The following is an 18,112-nucleotide window of genomic DNA, read 5'->3' as shown; positions in this document are numbered from 1 at the left end:
CCACACCCCTACATTTCTTTAAGGTATCTGTATTCCTAGTCATTACGAAATCCATAGATTAGGACCTAATTCGTTAATTTAAATTGGCTGATTTCCTTGTATGAACTGTAACTCAGTAAAATCTTTAAAATGGTTGCGTTTATATTTTTGTCCAGTGTATGTGTTGTCTAATGTCAATTACAAGCAGGGCAATGCATAGTAACTAGGCCGACTCCCACATGACAGTGTTAATATGGTTGGTGAGATCCCATCTACACAGCACCACAGAGCTAATTATCTCCTGGATGACATCTCTATCCCACATTAAGTTAATTAGCGTGCGTGTGTACACTCCCGTGGAGGTCTAATGATGTCTGTAGAGGGAGTTGTGGTTTCTATTCAAACTCCACTAATTACCTCCGTTTTCATGTGTCACATCGTTCCCATGGGGTGGACACGCGTGCGCACACGCACCGACAAACACACTGCAACTATTAACAGGCCACTCCTCTCCTGGAGTTAAACAAATTATTGCCGGTGATGCGGTAATGTGGTAGTAGCACAGTCCCGGTGGGCATGTAGTCCGGTGGTGCGTGTCTCTACCTTGGCAGCCTTGATTAGGACCTCCCTCTCCTGCTCGTCCTTCCTCTGTTTCTCCATCCTGTCCAGCTGCTCAAAGAAGCGGAGCTGGGCCCTGACGTCTGTCGACGGCTCATACCACTCCTCATCCTGCATAGAGAGGGAAGGGACAGGAGAAAGGGAGAGTGAAAAAAATCTAATAAAAAAGGGACACGTAGGATGATGTTGTTCATGTACAGTCGTGGCCAAATGTTGAGAATGACATATATACATTTTCAGTCTGTTGCCTCAGTTTGTATGATGGCAATTTGCATAAACTCCAGTTTGTTATGAAGAGTGATCAGATGAATTGCAATTAATTGCAAAGTCCCTCTTTGCCATGCAAATGAACTGAATCCCCAAAAAACATTTCCACTGCATTTCAGCCCTGCCACAAAAGGACCAGCTGACATCATGTCAGTGATTCTGTCTTTAACACAGGTGTGAGTGTTGACGAGGACAAGGCTGGAGATCACTCTGTCAATGCTGATTGAGTTCGAATAACAGACTGGAAGCTTCAAAAGGAGGGTGGTGCTTGGAATCATTGTTCTTCATCTGTCAACCATGGTTACCTGCAAGGAAACATGTGCCATCATCATTGCTTTGCACAAAAAGGGCTTCACAGGCAAGGATATTGCTGTCAGTAAGACTGCACCTAAATCAATCATTTATCGGATCATCAAGAACTTCAAGGAGAGCGGTTCAATTGTTGTGAAGAAGGCTTCAGGGCACCCAAGAAAGTCCAGCAAACGCCAGGACCGTCTCCAAAAAGTTGATTCAGCTAAGGGATTGGAGCACCACCAGTACAGAGCTTGCTCAGAAATGGCAACAGGCAAGTGTGAGTGCATCTGCACGCACAGTGAGGCAAAGACTTTTGGAGGATGGCCTGGTGTCAAGAAGGGCAGCAAAGAAGCCACTTCTCTCCAGGAAAAACATCAGGGACAGACTGATATTCTGCAAAAGGTACAGGGATTGGACTGCGGAGGACTGTGGTAAAGTCATTTTCTCTAATGAATCCCCTTTCCGATTGTTTGGGGCATCCGGAAAAAAGCTTGTCCGGGGAAGACAAGGTGAGCGCTACCATCAGTCAGTCCTGTGTCATGCCAACAGTAAAGCATCCTGAGACCATTCATGTGTGGGGTTGCTTCTCAGCCAAGGGAGTGGGCTCACTCACAATTTTGCCTAAAAACACAGCCATGAATAAAGAATGGTACCAATACATCCTCCGAGAGCAACTTCTCCCAACCATCCAGGAACAGTTTGGTGACAAACAATGCCTTTTCTAGCATGATGGAGCACCTTGCCATAAGGCAAAACTAAGTGGCTCGGGGAACAAAACATCGATATTTTGGGTCCATGGCCAGGAAACTCCCCAGTCCTTAATCCTATTCAGAATTTGTGGTCAATCCTCAGGAGGCGGGTGGAAGAACAAAAACCCACAAATTCTGACAAACTCCAAGCATTGATTATGCAAGAATGGGCTGCCATCAGTCAGGATGTGGCCCAGAAGTTCATTGACAGCATGCCAGGTCGGATTACAGAGGTCTTGAAAAAGAAGGGTCAATACTGCAAATATTGACTCCGCATCAACTTCATGTAAGTGTCAATAAAAGTCTTTGACACTTATGAAATGCTTGTAATTATACCTCAGTATTCCATAGTTAACATCTGACAAAAATATCTAAAGACACTGAAGCAGCAAACTTTGTGGAAATTAATATTTGTGTCATTCAAAACTTTTGTCCACTACTGTTCTTGATGTAGTTTGTGTACTGTTCATGTAGTTTGTGTACCGTTCATGTAGTTTGTGTACCGTTCATGCTGTTGTTCATGTAGTTTGTGTACTGTTCATGTTGTTTATGTACTGTTCATGATGTTGTTTATTTGGTTTGTCCCCTGTTCATGTACTGTTCATGTAGTTTGTGTACTGTTCATGTACTGTTCATGTAGTTTGTGTACTGTTCATGTACTGTTCATGTAGTTTGTGTACTGTTCATGTACTGTTCATGTAGTTTGTGTATTGTTCATGCTGTTGTTGATGTAGTTTGTGTACTGTTCATGATGTTGGTCATGTGTTATTTTTGTGTTATTCATGTACTGTTGCGCTTGTACTGTTCACCTGCTTCTGTTCATGATAACCTCGACTCTTCCTGTTCTTACCTTGCCCCCGTCAGTGCGGTGCTGGGCGATAGTTGACACTTTCTCTAGCACGGATCTCAGCCTGGCCTGGGTGGCATGGGAGATGTAGTTCACTGCCTCAGCTGGGACCTCTGTCACCCCAAACCTCTTGGCTTTAGCAGAAGAAAGAGAGAGAAAGGCATTAGCAGCCAATCAGTGCCGTTATCTGTGGTAGGATGGCAAGGTGCGGTCAGTCATTTATTGACGATCGACAGACATCAGGGCCCAGCTCCACTTCTTTCAGAAGCGTATTTCTGACACTAGTCATTTCCCTTCATATCCAATATATACGTAAGTGAACAAGTGCACACTTGGGGGTTTTATAGCTGGTTCAGGAGAAAGGACAGGTTATTGCACATACCGGTCTCCATGATGCGTCTGTGTAGCAGGCCTGGCGGGAGGAAGGCCTCGTCCCTACAGGAGCGGATCTTGGTGCCCACCAGCTCAGAGTTGGTGGCCATGATGCGGGCGTTCTCCTCGTTCAGGTTCACCCCCGCCATGGACGCCACGTCGTTGATGTCATCATCATCCCTAAAGAGATGCAGTATACACAGATCAGTGGGGCATTCCAGAAAGCAAGTTCATTAAGTTGGCCAGCTAACTTTGTTAATCAGTCAGTTAGGTCTTGATTTTCTGGTTCATTAAAGAAAGCTACACATGAATATACATTTGGTGGTTGCCTAGACAATTACACCATGTGGATTTCATGTCAATTTCTCAAAAGAACATGAAGTAATTTACACACAGATCAAGGACAGGAGTTGGTGTTTCTTAAGTGTGTTTCTCAACCCCACCATTGTGTCAAAACGTGTGAAATGCTGCCATCTTGTGGTGGATCTGTTTCTGTGCGTCATGGAAAACTATCACAGTAAAACTAAGCCAAAAAGTTCCAGGAGCCTCAAACACTGTAGGTTTACATGGGGTCAGATACCCAAAGTAGCTAGGTTTCCATCCAATCGGTGAGAGATTTATGTGAATATTTAACAATCTGCATAAAAACAATATGCACATTTTCCCACAAGAGATGTTTCCATCAAATTGACTTGTTGCAGAAAAAAGGCTGTGAGTGATGACATTTACACATAAAAATACCCTGTGTGGTTTAATTCCCCATGTACCAAATACAAGTTAAGTGTTTCCATCACATTTTCAAATCCCACAAACAATGTTGCGTTATATAGCGAGTATGCCCACTCTGGTATAAGACCCTGGATATTTATTGGAAAAGAGCATCAAGCTCACCTTGCACTTTCATCACCCTTTGAAGTTCATTATAACTTATTTCATCTGTAGCCTAATGAACCTCATGCTTTCCCAACGAGTCGTAGTGGGAGGGTCACACAACAAGTCATCTCGCGTGACTCCAAGTTTACTTCGATATGGCGGTTATTAGATCAATATTTGTGCATAAAAGCATTTCCACCAACATTTACCTGCATAAAAAGGTTGGATGGAAACCTGGTTACAGAGAGTATAGTTTCCCCCTGCCAACCCGGGATATTCTGTACCTGAACGTCCCGCCTCCAGGCTCATTCAGCTTCTTCTGATTGGCAGAGGCCTGGGCACCAATGCCCACAGGGGATCTGCCTGCAATAATAGTGAGTCCTCTTGCAACTGTGCCTGACAAAGAAACAAAACATATCATTACAAAGCTGTTCAATAGCATGGTGAGAAAATGGGCCTCGGTGCATTGCTCTTAACAAGGGGTTTTCAAATCCGGTCCTGGGGCCTCCCCTGCTGGTCCATTTCTGTTATAGCTCAACACTTAACACCCGAGACACTTAATAATCATCCAGGCCTTGAATAATTGAACGATGTGGGTAAAACAAGTGCCCACTGGGGATAACCTCTTCCCTTCAACAATAGCACAGGTCGAGAGCGCCGGGAGCGCCTATTGAGGTTGTCCGTTGTCTGCATGGAGAGAGAGAGGGCGCTGTGCGGTGCCAGTACCTTGTGGCCGGATGGTCTGAGGGATGACCATCGGCATGCGAGTCTGGACCCCCTGAACCCCTGGTCTTCTCACACCCTGGAAGAGAGGAACCATTAGAACATGAACAGTATCCCTGCACATTGGACATTTGGTACTGGCACTGTCCCTGTATATAGCTTCCTCCCTTATTTATTGTGTTTTTTAAAATTATTTTTATTATTAGTTATACTACTTTGATATTGAATACTGCACTGTTGGGTAGAGCTAGCAAGTTTAAGCATTTCACTGTACTTGTGCATGTGACACATAAAACCTGGAACAGAAAACGGAACTCACAATAGTTTGAGCCAAGTGGTGCATAACAGACAGAACACAACCAACTGAATAGAACAGACCACAACACTGAATGGTTGTGTGTATTATAGAGAGACAACCTAGAACGGCCTCAAAAGGAATTCTGCCTGGCCTACTATGGAAAGAAGAACCCTTAAAAACGGCAGCGCATCTTTCCAGTCTCCAGTGTCTAAGTTCGGGAAGGTCATACCAGACAAGTGGTGGGTGTCCTGACAATGCCTGTGGCGGGGCTGACGGTGGTGGGGAGCCGGGCCCTGATAGCGCTGGTGGTAGTAGTGGAGGCAGCGGCCAGGGCAGAAGCGTTGGTGGAGGCCAGCAGAGTCTGCTGGTTGTTGAGCAGGGACAGCCGCAGGGCAGGAAGGCTTTTCTGAACGGAAGGAAACAAATATGGGTTACGTGGTAATGTCGTCAACAATTTACTATGTTAGGGTAACAATTTACTATGTTAGGGTAACAATTTACTATGTTAGGGTAACAATTTACGATGTTAGGGTAACAATTTACGATGTTAGGGTAACAATTTACGATGTTAGGGTAACAATTTACGATGTTAGGGTAACAATTTACGATGTTAGGGTAACAATTTACGATGTTAGGGTAACAATTTACGATGTTAGGGTAACAATTTACGATGTTAGGGTAACAATTTACGATGTTAGGGTAACAATTTACTATGTTAGGGTAACAATTTACTATGTTAGGGTAACAATTTACTATGTTAGGGTAACAATTTACTATGTTAGGGTAACAATTTACTATGTTAGGGTAACAATTTACTATGTTAGGGTAACAATTTACTATGTTAGGGTAACAATTTACTATGTTAGGGTAACAATTTACTATGTTAGGGTAACAATTTACTATGTTAGGGTAACAATTTACTATGTTAGGGTAACAATTTACTATGTTAGGGTAACAATTTACTATGTTAGGGTAACAATTTACTATGTTAGGGTAACAATTTACTATGTTAGGGTAACAATTTACTATGTTAGGGTAACAATTTACTATGTTAGGGTAACTATTTACTATGTTAGGGTAACTATTTACTATGTTAGGGTAACTATTTACTATGTTAGGGTAACAATTTACTATGTTAGGGTAACAATTTACGTGAATTTGCTCTTATACCTGGGTAGTGACACTAATTACACTAGTAAGATTGTAGTAACATGTTACATGGTACTTTAGTAATTGCATAGCAATGAGCTCAGAAAAAGGTCCGTCTGAGGGTTAAGGGTAACAAACAAACCTTGAGGAAGGGGATGAGGTACGGCTGGGGAGAGGACTTCAGCTCAGCCTGCAGACGTGTGGTGAACTCCTCAGGCTCGATTTTAGCATCCTGATCAAAGAAAGAAGACATTAAGTGTGAAAATCAGACAACAAAAAAAGAAATAAAATCAAAGGAAATGTCATAATTCCCACGCTCCATAATTCCACTGACAATTGAACCACATAACAAAATGTGAAAAGCCATCACTCCTTATAACTGTCACATATAAACCACTCGTAGATCATTTATAAGGCATGAGTTAACGACAAACGACGTCATCTCCTCATCATATTCTTAACCTAGTGTTCTATAGGAGTCTTGACTCACCAGAAGATCCTGCACCAGGGCCTTGACGTTCTTGGATGTGTCTGGAGATGGGGAGTTGTGGGACGCCAGCTTGATCAGGGTGGACAGGAAGTTCTTGCACTTCTTCACATTTTCTTGCATTTCCTGCAAGAGAGGAGAATGGGTCATTGAGTAGGATTAGACTTTCCATGAAAATGATTGAGAAGTCTTGCACAAACATTGCTTCTCATGTCACCACCACTTCTGGTATTAGAAAACATTATTAAATCAACTCAAAACATTATTTTAAAGGGGCATTTAAAATAGCAAAACACTTTACAGTAAACAACACCCCCCCCCCCCCAGTGGGAAACTGGCCCCCAAAAAAATGTCAATCAACTCACCACATGGTAAACCACACACTGTTTGGGTCTAGCAAAGTGTCAGTAAAGTAACACAATTGACAAACCTGGGAGACTGGTGCAGTTACCATTGTAGGGGTTGTGGAGGCACTGGCTGCTGCTGCAGTGTTAAAGGTTATAGAGGGCCGTACAGCACCAGGCTTGGCCAGGGCTTGACCCCCTGTGATCACTGTCTGGGCTTTCTGAGGGGTGGTCATCTTCACCGACACAGACGCACCTGCAGGAGCCACGGTTATCGCCTTCTGGAGAGAATGGCAACAGGCATAAATGACTAGAATATGACTAGAACTTTATACAGTCGTGGAAACAACGGTTAACACGACGCACATAGTTCAGCTGAGAGAGTAAACGACCATTTACCACAACATAACACAGTGCCTACGGAAAGTATTCAGACGCCTTCACTTTTTCCACATTTTGTTACGTTACAGCCTTATTCTAAACTTGATTAGATATTTTTTTCAAAATCTACACACAATACCCCATAATGACAAAAAGCAAGAACAGGTTTTTAGAAATGTTTACTAATTTATAAAAAATAAAAGAACTGAAAAATCACATTTACATAATTATTCAGACCCTATACTCAGTACTTTGTTGAAGCACCTTTGGCAGCGACAACAGCCTCGAGTCTTCTTGGGTACGACGCTACACCTGTATTTGGGGAGTTTCTCCCATTCTTCTCTGCAGACTAGAGATCGACCGATTAATCGGCATGGTCGATTAATTAGGGCCGATTTCAAGTGGTTTTTTTGTGATTTTTGTACACCTTTATTTAATCTTTATTTAACTAGACAAGTCAGTTAAGAACACATTCTTATTTTCAATTACGGCCTAGGAACGGTGGGTTAACTGCCTCGTTCAGGGGCAGGACGACAGATTTTTACCTTGTCAGCTCAGGGGATTCAATCTTGCAACCTTACAGTTAACTAGTCCAATGCTCTAACCACCTGCCTCTCATTGCACTCCATGAGGAGCCTGCCTGTTACGCGAAAGCAGTAAGCCACGGTAAGTTGCTAGCTAGTATTAAACTTATCTTATAAAAAACAATCAATCAATCATTATCACTAGTTATAACTACACATGGTTGATGATATTACTAGTTTATCTAGCGTGTCCTGCGTTGCATATAATCGATGCTGTGCTTATCGTTGCTCCAATGTGTACCTGACCATGAACATCAATGCCTTTCTTAAAATCAATACACAGAAGTATATATTTTTAAACCTGCATATTTAGCTAAAAGAAATCCAGGTTAGCAGGCCATATTAACCAGGTGAAATTGTGTCACTTCTCTTGCGTTCATTGCACGCAGAGTCAGGGTATATGCAACAGTTTAGGCTGCCTAATTTGCCAGAATTGTACTTAATTATGACATAACATTGAAGGTTGTGCAATGTAACAGGAATATTTAGACTAATGGATGCCACCCCTTAGATAAAATACGGAACAGTATTTCACTGAAAGAATAAATGTCTTGTTCTCGAGATGATAGTTTCCGGATTCGACCATATTAATGACCTAAGGCTCGTATTTCTGTGTGTTATTATGTTATAACTAAGTCTATGATTTGATAGAGCAGTCTGACTGAGCGATGGTAGGCAACAGCAGGAACATAAGCATTCATTCAAACAGCACTTTTGTGCGTTTTGCCAGCAGCTGTTCGTTGTGCGTCAAGCATTGCGCTGTTTATGACTTCAAGCCTATCAACTCCCGAGATTAGGCTGGTGTAACCGATGTGAAATGGCTAGCTAGTTAGCGGGTTGCGCGCTAATAGCGTTTCAAACGTCACTCGCTCTGAGACTTGGAGTGGTTGTTCCCCTTGCTCTGCATGGGTAACGCTGCTTCGGGGGTGGCTGTTGTCGTTGTGTTCCTGGTTCGAGCGAGGAGAGGGACTGAAGCTATACTGTTACACTGGCAATAACAAAGTGCCTATAAGAACATCAAATAGTCAAAGGTTAATGAAATACAAATGGTATAGAGGGAAATAGTTATATAATTCCTATAATAACTACAACCTAAAACGTCTTACCTGGGAATATTGAAGACTCATGTTAAAAGGAACCACCAGCTTTCATATGTTCTCATGTTCTGAGCAAGGAATTTAAACTTTAGCTTTTTTACATGGCACATATTGCACTTTTACATTCTTCTCCAACACTGTTTTTGCATTATTTAAACCAAATTGAACATGTTTCCTTATTTATTTGAGGCTAAATTGATTTTATTGATGTATCATATTAAGTTAAAATAAGTGTTCATTCAGTATTGTTGCAATTGTCATTACTATAAACAAATGTTGTAAAAATCGGCCGATTAATTGGTATCTGCTTTTTTTTTTTGGTCCTCCAATAATCGGTATCGGCGTTGAAAAATCATAATCGATCGACCTCTACTGCAGACCCTCTCAAGCGCTGTCAGGTTGGATCGGGAGTGTCGCTGCACAGCTATTTTCAGGTCTCTTCAGAGATGTTCGATCAGGTTCAAGTCCGGGCTCTGGCTGGGCCACTCAAGGACAGTCAGAGACTTGTCCCAAAGCTACTCCTGCTTTGTCTTGGCTGTGTGCTTAGGTTCGTTGTCCTGTTGGAAGGTAAACCTTCACCCAAGTCTGAGGTCCTGAGCAGGTTTTCATCAAGGATCTCTCTGTACTTTGCTCCGTTCATCTTTGCTTCATTCATCTTTGCTTCAATCCTGACTAATTTCCCAGTCCCAACTGCTGAAAAACACCCCCCACAGCATGATGCTGCCACCACCATGCTTCCCTGTAGGGATGGTGCCAATGTTGGTTTCATCAGAGCATCATGTTTCTCATGGTCTGATAGTCTTTAGGTGCCTTTTGACAAACTCCCAAGCGGGCTGTCATGTGCCTTTTACTGAGGAATGGCTTCTGTCTGGCCGCTCTACCATAAAGGCCTGATTGGTGGAGTGCTGCAGAGATGGTTGTCCTTCTGGAAGGTTGTCCCATCTCCACAGAGGAACTATAGAGCTCTGTCAGAGTGACCATCGGGTTCTTGGTCACCTCCCTGACCAAGGCCCTTCTCCCCCGATTGATCAGTGTGTCTGGGAGGCCAGCTCTTGGAAGAGTATTGGTGGTTCCAAACTTCTTCCATTTAAGAATGATGGAGGCCATTGTGTTCTTGGGGACCTTCAATGCTGCAGACATTTTTTGGTACCATTCCCCAGATCTGTGTCTCGACACAATCCTGTCTCGGAGCTCTACGGACAATTAATTCGACCTCATGGCTTGGTTTTTGCTCTGACATGCACTGTCACATGTGGGACCTTATATAGACAGGTGTGCCTTTTCAAATCATGTCCAATCAATTGAATTTAACACAGGTGGACTCCAATCAAGTTGTAGAAACAGCTCAAGGATGATCAATGGAAACAGGATGCACCTGACCTCAATTTCGAGTCTCACAGCAAAAAGTCTGAATATTTACGTAAATAAAGTATTTCTGTTTTTTATTTTAATAAATGTGCAAAAATGTCTAAAAACCTATTTTTGCTTTGTCATTATGGGGTATTGTGCGTAGATTGCTGAGAAAAAATTCAAGAGGTCTGATTACTTTCCAAAGGCACTGTAAGTCAAACAACTAAAACCACAACAAAAATAAAAACAGGGCTGGAATATGTGAAATGTACTTAATACAAATTCATTTAAAATCTACTGAGAGGCTCTAGTAGCTAACTATAATTAGGTGTGTTTTTTCTGACAGAGGGCTGCAATGGAGACAGTAAGTACACACCTGTATAGCAGAGCTGGTGGGAGAGGGGGACTGCAACATTCTGGCCTGGACAGGGGAGGCCAGACGAACAGCCTGGGTTGTACAAGGGGCCTGCAGAGGACAGGGGGAGCAAGGGGTCAGAGGTGCACTGGACATTAGTACAGACATTAGTACCGGTATACATGGTCAACTTATGACTTACTTGAAAGTGAAACCCACACTGGCCCAACTTGAGAGGGAAATTAAAAGGGTGAAGAGGAAGAAAAAGCAGGACATCCCTACAACGTAAGGGCAGACCTTCGGTTATGCCCAGTGGCAGAGTATACCGCTCACGAATGGGACTCTACAGCCACAGCAGATAACCATGACCGGACCCGAACGAGAATCTATGTTCTCGTGAGACTGATGTTGACCATGACCATGAGCAGTCATATACTACATCATCCCCAATAATATTCCTGACACGGGCAGCATCGATCTTATGCAAAATCAACATGATCTACCAGTGCCATTCAGGAGGACTAGGTCTATACTTGGGCCACTAAAGAGGATTGGACACTACATGGCAGACAGACGTCGTTCAGATCGACAAACACGTTTGATATGACATAATACAGTTCAGTCCCCCTCTAGATAACTTCAGCATGATTCCCCCATCCATACCTGGCTGGGATTACTGACTCTGATGGTGGTCCCAGCGGTAGGTGTAGCAGGCCGGGGGCAGATGTTAGAGACAGCAGCCTGGCCTTGTTGGGTCTTAGCCTGAGCCTGGGCTAGAACCTGCTGAGGAACCATTACCAGCTGGCCTGTGTCTGTACGCACCAGCACCATACCTGGGGGAGAAACAGTCAGGTCACACATCTTTCTCTATTTGCCATTTTCAATGGTTTACTGTTTGGGTTTTTTGGGGCCTAGGCATTGGGTTAATAAATGCATTAATGAATAGCAGACTAGGTTATTGACTATATGAATGTTTAATTGATTGACTCATGGGTCAACACATTGAAGAGTGCACATTTCTGTTCAGAATGGAGCTTGGGGAACCAGAACCTAGGTTTTCAAGGTTTTAGAATCAGGATAACGTCAGTAGGGTTCCTTACCGGGAGGTATGGTAAATCCAGGGGGTAACTGAATGGTGGTCTGCTGTGGTGGTCTGACGACCATCTGTGGTGCCACAGTCCTCGTGGGACTCGCTACCAGCCCAGGTCTCTGCTGCTGCACGGAGGTGGCCATCACAGGAGCGCCGGGGGGCCTCACGATGGTCACCGTGGGCTGACCAACTCCGTTAACTGTTGGTTTCACCCCGGCTGCGAGAGTGGGACTCGCCACACTCTGTGCCTGGCTTATGGGTGAGTTCACAACAACAGGAGAGGGAGACCCTCCGAGAATGATTGATTGGCCAGCAGAGACTGGCTGGTTGGGTGCCACCATTGTAGTGTTAATAAGAGTGTTATTGCGGTTCATGACCTGAGAGGTGGTGGCCCCCGGAGAACCTGCACCCTGTGTGACCACTGCAGAAACCTTAGGGTCTATTACTCCATTCTGTGAGGCACTGGCCATGGGGTTGGGATGCCTTTGCAATGCAACAGTGGGAGTAACAAATGCCACAGCAGATTGAGATACCGGATAGTTTGGTAGAGAATGAGGCTGTGAAGCCATAGACACAATGATATTTGAGTTGCCCGCACTGGCAGTACTTATAACAGTGTTGCCGCCTAACCCGATTTGGGGAGCAGCAGCTGGCGAGTTGACCAACTTCACAGCTCCGGGGCTACCGTTAAAACTCTGTAATCCAGGTGAAGGAGTCCTGATAGCCGTTGTTGTTGTGAGGTTTGAGTTCGGAGCCGTCACCGCCGATGTTTCAACTGGACCCAAAACAGTCCCTCTGTTGTAGCTAGTCGTCTGAGCAGGCAAAGTTACCGATCCTGGTGGTGCGGGGGAAATGATGCGAGATGCGGCTCCATGTGTTTGTAAATTGGTACCAGCGTTTATAATGCCCCCAGTAGTGATGGAAGAGGTAGAAGCGGTGATACTCTTGTTCGAAATCGCCTGATTCGCGCAGGGTTCCGCGTTTAACACCGCTTTTGGGTGTCCTTGTTGTGGCGGCTCCAGAGAACCCACTTGATCACGCACTTTCCCTGAGAACTGGCTGACAGTGCCCGTAGATCCTTCTCGTTTGATATCGGAAAATGTGGCGGGCGAAGTCTTTTGGCTGACAAGTTGCGATTCCAAAGAGCCAACTAAGTCACTTACTGCTTTTTCGTCTACCTCATTGAAGAGCATGTCCTCCAGTGGGTCGGAGGCTCCCGCCATCTTTGATGATAGACCGTTGTGCAAATCGTATTTTAGAATGTACGCATGCGCGTGGGCTTCGAATGTAGAAATATAATTTCAAGAAAGGACCACTGTTCTACTATAATGCAGATTTGCGCTGGTTGTACCTCAACGTTTCTCATTCCACAAGATACCCTACAGTAGTGCTTCAAGACAAATATAATAAAGAAGGAAACAAATAGGCCTACTAATGTATAAATCAAAGCTATATGCTGCTTCTATTTAGTAAACCCATAAGCTATATGCTGCTGCTATTTAATAAACCCATTCCAGACGTGTTAGAGTGTGGAAGTTTGTTTTGCATGCCCCGGTTCCCCGTTTGAGTGGAGATTTAGCTTAAGCACCAATCGAATGGTCTAAAATCCAAACTCCCCACATACGGGCACCGAGCCATGCAAAACGAACTCCACCATTGGTTCCAGACGATGTCGAAAACCCGCGAGATGTTGATTTCCCGTCAGCACCAAATTTAGAAAAACGATATTACCATTTTCCATGTAGCCGGATGCTGGCGTCACGATCGCGGATTCTCCTTTTCAAAATAAGAGCCGCATGCAAAGATATGCAAAATTGTCTAATCTCGATACACGTACAACTGTTTTTCACAGCATTGCAACCACCTTGGACAAGATACATTGATGATTTTATGTACTTTTATTATAATGTATTATTTATACTAGCATTAGGTTTGAAAGTTTAAACAAATACTGGTATTGTATGTTGAAAGCAAATCACTTTATATGAATTTCATATTGGCATAATATATAGTGAAAGAACGATTATTTGCGCAGAAGGAAAAATCGGATTGGGAGTACTCAGTAGGTTCTGTAGAATCTATATATGGTGTTATTTAACCTGGGACTGAATAATACAGCGTTCCCTTTCACGTGATCATATCAATTAAAATCGAATTTTATTTGTCACATGCTTCGTAAACAGGTGTAGACTAACAGTGAAAAACTCACGTGGGGCTCTTCCCAACAATGCAGAGAAAAAAAAGAGAGAAATAATAACACGAGGAATAAATACACAATGAGTAACGATAACTTGGCAATATACAAGGGGTTACCAATACAGAGTTGACGTGCATGGGTATGAGGTAGATATGTACATATATTGTAGGTAGGGATAAAGTGACTAGGCAACAGGATAGATAATAAGCATTAGCAGCAGCATATGTGATGAGACAAAAAGGGTCAATGCAGATAGTCCGGGTAGCAAGATATTGGTTAACTATTTAACTAACTATTAGCAGTCTTATGTCTTGGGGGTAGAATCCGTTCAGGGTCCTGTTGGTTCCAGACTTGGTGCATTCGTACCGCTTGCTGTGCGGTACAACAGTCTATGCCTTTGCTGGCTGGAGTCTGACTAATTTTAGGGCCTTCCTCTGACACTGACACTGCCACATGTGACAACATGGAAAAGAAACGTGATAAAGTAACTACACATGTGAAAACGTTTGAGTACTTAAGAAAACATGATCTCATGGTAAATAAATAGGTATAACATTTCAAAATGTGATCCCATGAAACTACAAGTATCAACATTTGAAAATGTTTCACGTGATAGTGCAAATTCAATTTCCACATGTGAAACTACACATTTAAAGTTTTTATTATTGTAAGGGAAGTAGTGGAATAGTAAGGGGGGTTTTAAGGTAAGCGGTAATGCTGTTCAGATAAAAGAGTGTAAACATCTTTATTTAATGTTCACACTCCAGTTGATCAATTGGAGCTTACTTTTCAGTAAATCCCACGGGATTTGAACTCATGACCTCTGCATCTAGAATATGATGATCTCTCTATTGCACCACCAAATCTGTTAAATCTTGAAAGTTCACTACACATTCATTACCTAAAATATGTCTCTGCGCTGAGTAAAACAGCAGTGCTGTTTTAGTTATAAATTAATATGACTATTCTCTCATTGATTTAATTAACTTATTTCAGTAATTTGAGTGTGGGTTTTCAGTATAGCTGTCTAATGTTGATGGTGCATATTATTCTGTTTTAATATTACTCCTGAATCACTCTATGATACATTTATTTTTCTTCTGTGTATTTTTAACAAAGCTGAGATCTACTTTGTAGTGCAAAGCATAGGAATAAGCCTATAGGTGAACTCATTCATTGACACAGACATGGTGGTGTAGTAGGAAGCGCAGAAAGCCATGCACCAATAGGTTGTGTATTCAAATCCCAGGTGAGGACATGTTGAATGCTACTTACTGTATAAATAGAAAAGTGAAATATGTAATTTAAAAACAGTGTTTGTTTGCAGGAAATCGCATGTGAAAAATATCCACATGTGAAACTTCAAGTGAAACATCATAATTTGAAGTATTCTGGACCACATGATTTCACATGTGAAAGGTTGTGACCCCATGTGAAACTTAATGTCAAATATCATTACATGAAGTGTTCAAAAATCTAACAAAATGAACATTTAATTTAAAAAAAGAAAATAATATTCACAAATTAAATGAGTGAATATAAACCAGGCTTTTAGTATATTCACACTTTCAGAACGGCAATAAATGGAGACAATTATTTACAAATTATAGTCCTACAGTATATCTGTTGCTAATCTAACAAGGTTAGCAGTACACAGTAAAGGTATAGGACTTGTACTTTTACATATGAGTCATTTAGCAGACAATCCTATCCAGAGCGACTTACTGTAGAGGAACAATTAGGGTTAAGTGCCTTGCTCAACGGCATAAACAGATTTTTGACCTAGTCGGCTCGGGGGTTCAAATCAGCAACCTTTCAGTTACGAGCAGTATTAATCACTAGGCTACCTGCCAGTATTAAGTCGTTTTTAAAAAGAATAACAGAGACAACATTGTTTATACGTTATATTGTGATTACAAGAGACAATCAACAATAACAGTTGAAATAAATGTTCTGAGAAGCACTGCAGATAATTTCATAAAACGTGTCACTTAATTCATGCTCAAAAAACTATAATTGATCAGGCTATAATTGTCGGTTCCAGCCGCCTCATTTATAAATGTTGCATATGCACACAAAAACAAATATGCTCCAAAACATGCATGCGCCAGATTTCACATAAAAGTTGGCAAACATAAAACTGAACTTGAGAATGTGCTTATACTCCCCCAAACTTGTTTAGACCATGCATATGCACCGGTTCTAGTGGCTGAAGTGTTGCAATGCGAGAGGGCAAAAGTAGTAGCCTTGTGCAGATGGTTAATACGGTGCATTCGGAAAGTATTCAGACTCCTTGACTTATTCTACATTTTGTTAAAGCCTTATTCTAAAATGTATTAAATAGTTCCCCCCCTCATCAATCTACACACTACCCCATAATAACTAACTCATAATGACAAGATAAAAACAGATTTGTAGCATTTTTGCAAATGCAAAAAAAAAAATATTTAAAAAGGAAATATGATTTAAGTATTCACAATACGTATTAAGTATTCAGACCCTTTACTCAGTACTTTGTTGAAGCACCGTTGGCAATGATTACAGTCTAAGGTTTTCTTTGGTATGACGCTACAAGCTTGGGAGTTTCTCCCATTCTTCTCTGCAGATCCTCTCAAACTCTGTCAGGTTGGATGGGGAGCGTCGCTGCACAGCTATTTTCAGGTATCTCCAGAGATGTTTGATAGGGTTCAAGTCCGGGCTCTGACATTCAGAGACTTGTCCCGAAGCCACTCTCGCATTGTTTTGGTTGTGTGCTTAAGGTTGTTGTCCTGTTGGAAGGTAAACCTTCACCCAAGTCTGAGGTCCTGATCGCTCTGGAGCAGGTTTTCATCAAGGATCTCTCTGTACTTTGCTCCGTTCATCTTTCCCTCAACCCTGACAATTGGAGTCCAAGTCCTGCTAAAAAACATCCCCAAAGCATGATGCTGCCACCACCATACTTCACCGTAGGGATGGTGCCAGGTTTCCTCCAGACGTGACACTTGGCTTTCAGGCCAAAGAGTTCATTCTTGGTTTCAGACCAGAGAATCTTGTTGCTCATGGTCTGAGTGTCCTTTAGGTGCCTTTTGCAAATTTGCTCAGTTTGGCCAGGCAGCCAGATCTAGGAAGAGTTTTGGTGGTTCTAAACTTCTTCCATTTAAGAAACTTAAAAAAATAAAAAAATACAAATTCACCTTTATTTAACCAGGTAGGCTAGTTGAGAACAAGTTCTCATTTGCAACTGCGACCTGGCCAAGATAAAGCATAGCAGTGTGAAAAGACAACACATGGAGTAAACAATTAACAAGTCAATAACACAGTAGAAAAAAAGGGGAGTCTATATACATTGTGTGCAAAAGGCATGAGATTAGGTTATAGAGGGAACAATAAAATTATCACAACACACAGGTTGTAATATAGATTTTTTTCCCCCTGGCTTGGCTTCCCCACTGATTTTACCCATGCAGCGCTGCTGCGTTTTGCTGATGATTGCATCCAAAACATTGGCTCATTGAGGGCTGTGAGATGCCCAATCGGCAACCTCCCAACAGAAAAAACCTGAGGGTGTATAGCACAGGAATGGCATGTGTTTGCCTTTTTAACATAGCTCTTAAATCCTCTCAAAAATCCTATAAGATTGGTTTTGGGAAACGATAACTGATGAGCCAATCTGTACTTTCTGCAAAAAAAGTCCCACCCTTTTCTAAAAACAATAATAAAAAATTCAGCATGTGTCAAAAAGCTAAAGCCATCACATCAATTTCTGGAATTTCAAGTTTTAATGACTCCAACCTAAGTGTATGTAAACTTCCGACTTCAACTGTAGGTTTGACTCTGGACACATGAAAGGTGGGATGTATACGAAGGGTACGGGGCAACAGAAGACGAACAGCAGAAGGGCTAATAATCTTGGAGATGGGAAATGGGCCAATAAACTGGGGGTAGAGTTTGCGGGATTCCACCCGGAGGGGCAGAACCCGGGTGGATAGCCATACCTTCTCCCCGATACCAGAGATCTGCTTGTCGAGCCGACCGGGCTCTCCAGGAACGACGAGAGCGGCGGACAAACATCTAGGCAG

The 18,112-nt window shown here is 42.5% G+C and overlaps 1 protein-coding gene across 4 annotated transcripts in view; it reads right to left on the bottom strand.

Moving 5' to 3' along the window:
* LOC115109649 (transcription initiation factor TFIID subunit 4-like) overlaps nt 1-13,092 on the bottom strand; it is a 34,082-nt gene extending 20,990 nt beyond the window's left edge. For 2 of the 4 annotated variants that reach the window (XM_029634840.2, XM_029634842.2), the window contains exons 1-12: nt 11,868-13,092; nt 11,431-11,600; nt 10,789-10,878; nt 7,087-7,281; nt 6,660-6,782; nt 6,312-6,401; nt 5,250-5,426; nt 4,726-4,801; nt 4,284-4,395; nt 3,137-3,306; nt 2,758-2,888; nt 583-708 (exon numbers count right to left, since the gene is read on the bottom strand). In XM_029634840.2, the coding sequence (XP_029490700.2) occupies nt 583-708; nt 2,758-2,888; nt 3,137-3,306; nt 4,284-4,395; nt 4,726-4,801; nt 5,250-5,426; nt 6,312-6,401; nt 6,660-6,782; nt 7,087-7,281; nt 10,789-10,878; nt 11,431-11,600; nt 11,868-13,080 (2,673 nt within the window). In that variant the 5' untranslated portion in view covers nt 13,081-13,092. Of the gene's footprint in view, nt 1-582; nt 1,170-2,757; nt 2,889-3,136; nt 3,307-4,283; nt 4,396-4,725; nt 4,802-5,249; nt 5,427-6,311; nt 6,402-6,659; nt 6,783-7,086; nt 7,282-10,788; nt 10,879-11,430; nt 11,601-11,867 lie in introns of those variants that run through there. The other 2 variants (XM_029634841.2, XM_029634843.2) reach the window with 2 other exon arrangements.
* Between the last annotated feature and the right edge of the window lie 5,020 nt (nt 13,093-18,112).

Source organism: Oncorhynchus nerka, linkage group LG25 (assembly GCF_034236695.1).
Source record: "Oncorhynchus nerka isolate Pitt River linkage group LG25, Oner_Uvic_2.0, whole genome shotgun sequence".
NCBI lineage: Eukaryota > Metazoa > Chordata > Actinopteri > Salmoniformes > Salmonidae > Oncorhynchus > Oncorhynchus nerka.
The sequence above is the reverse complement of the archived record's forward strand: the minus strand, read 5'-3'. Positions and strand labels throughout refer to the sequence as shown.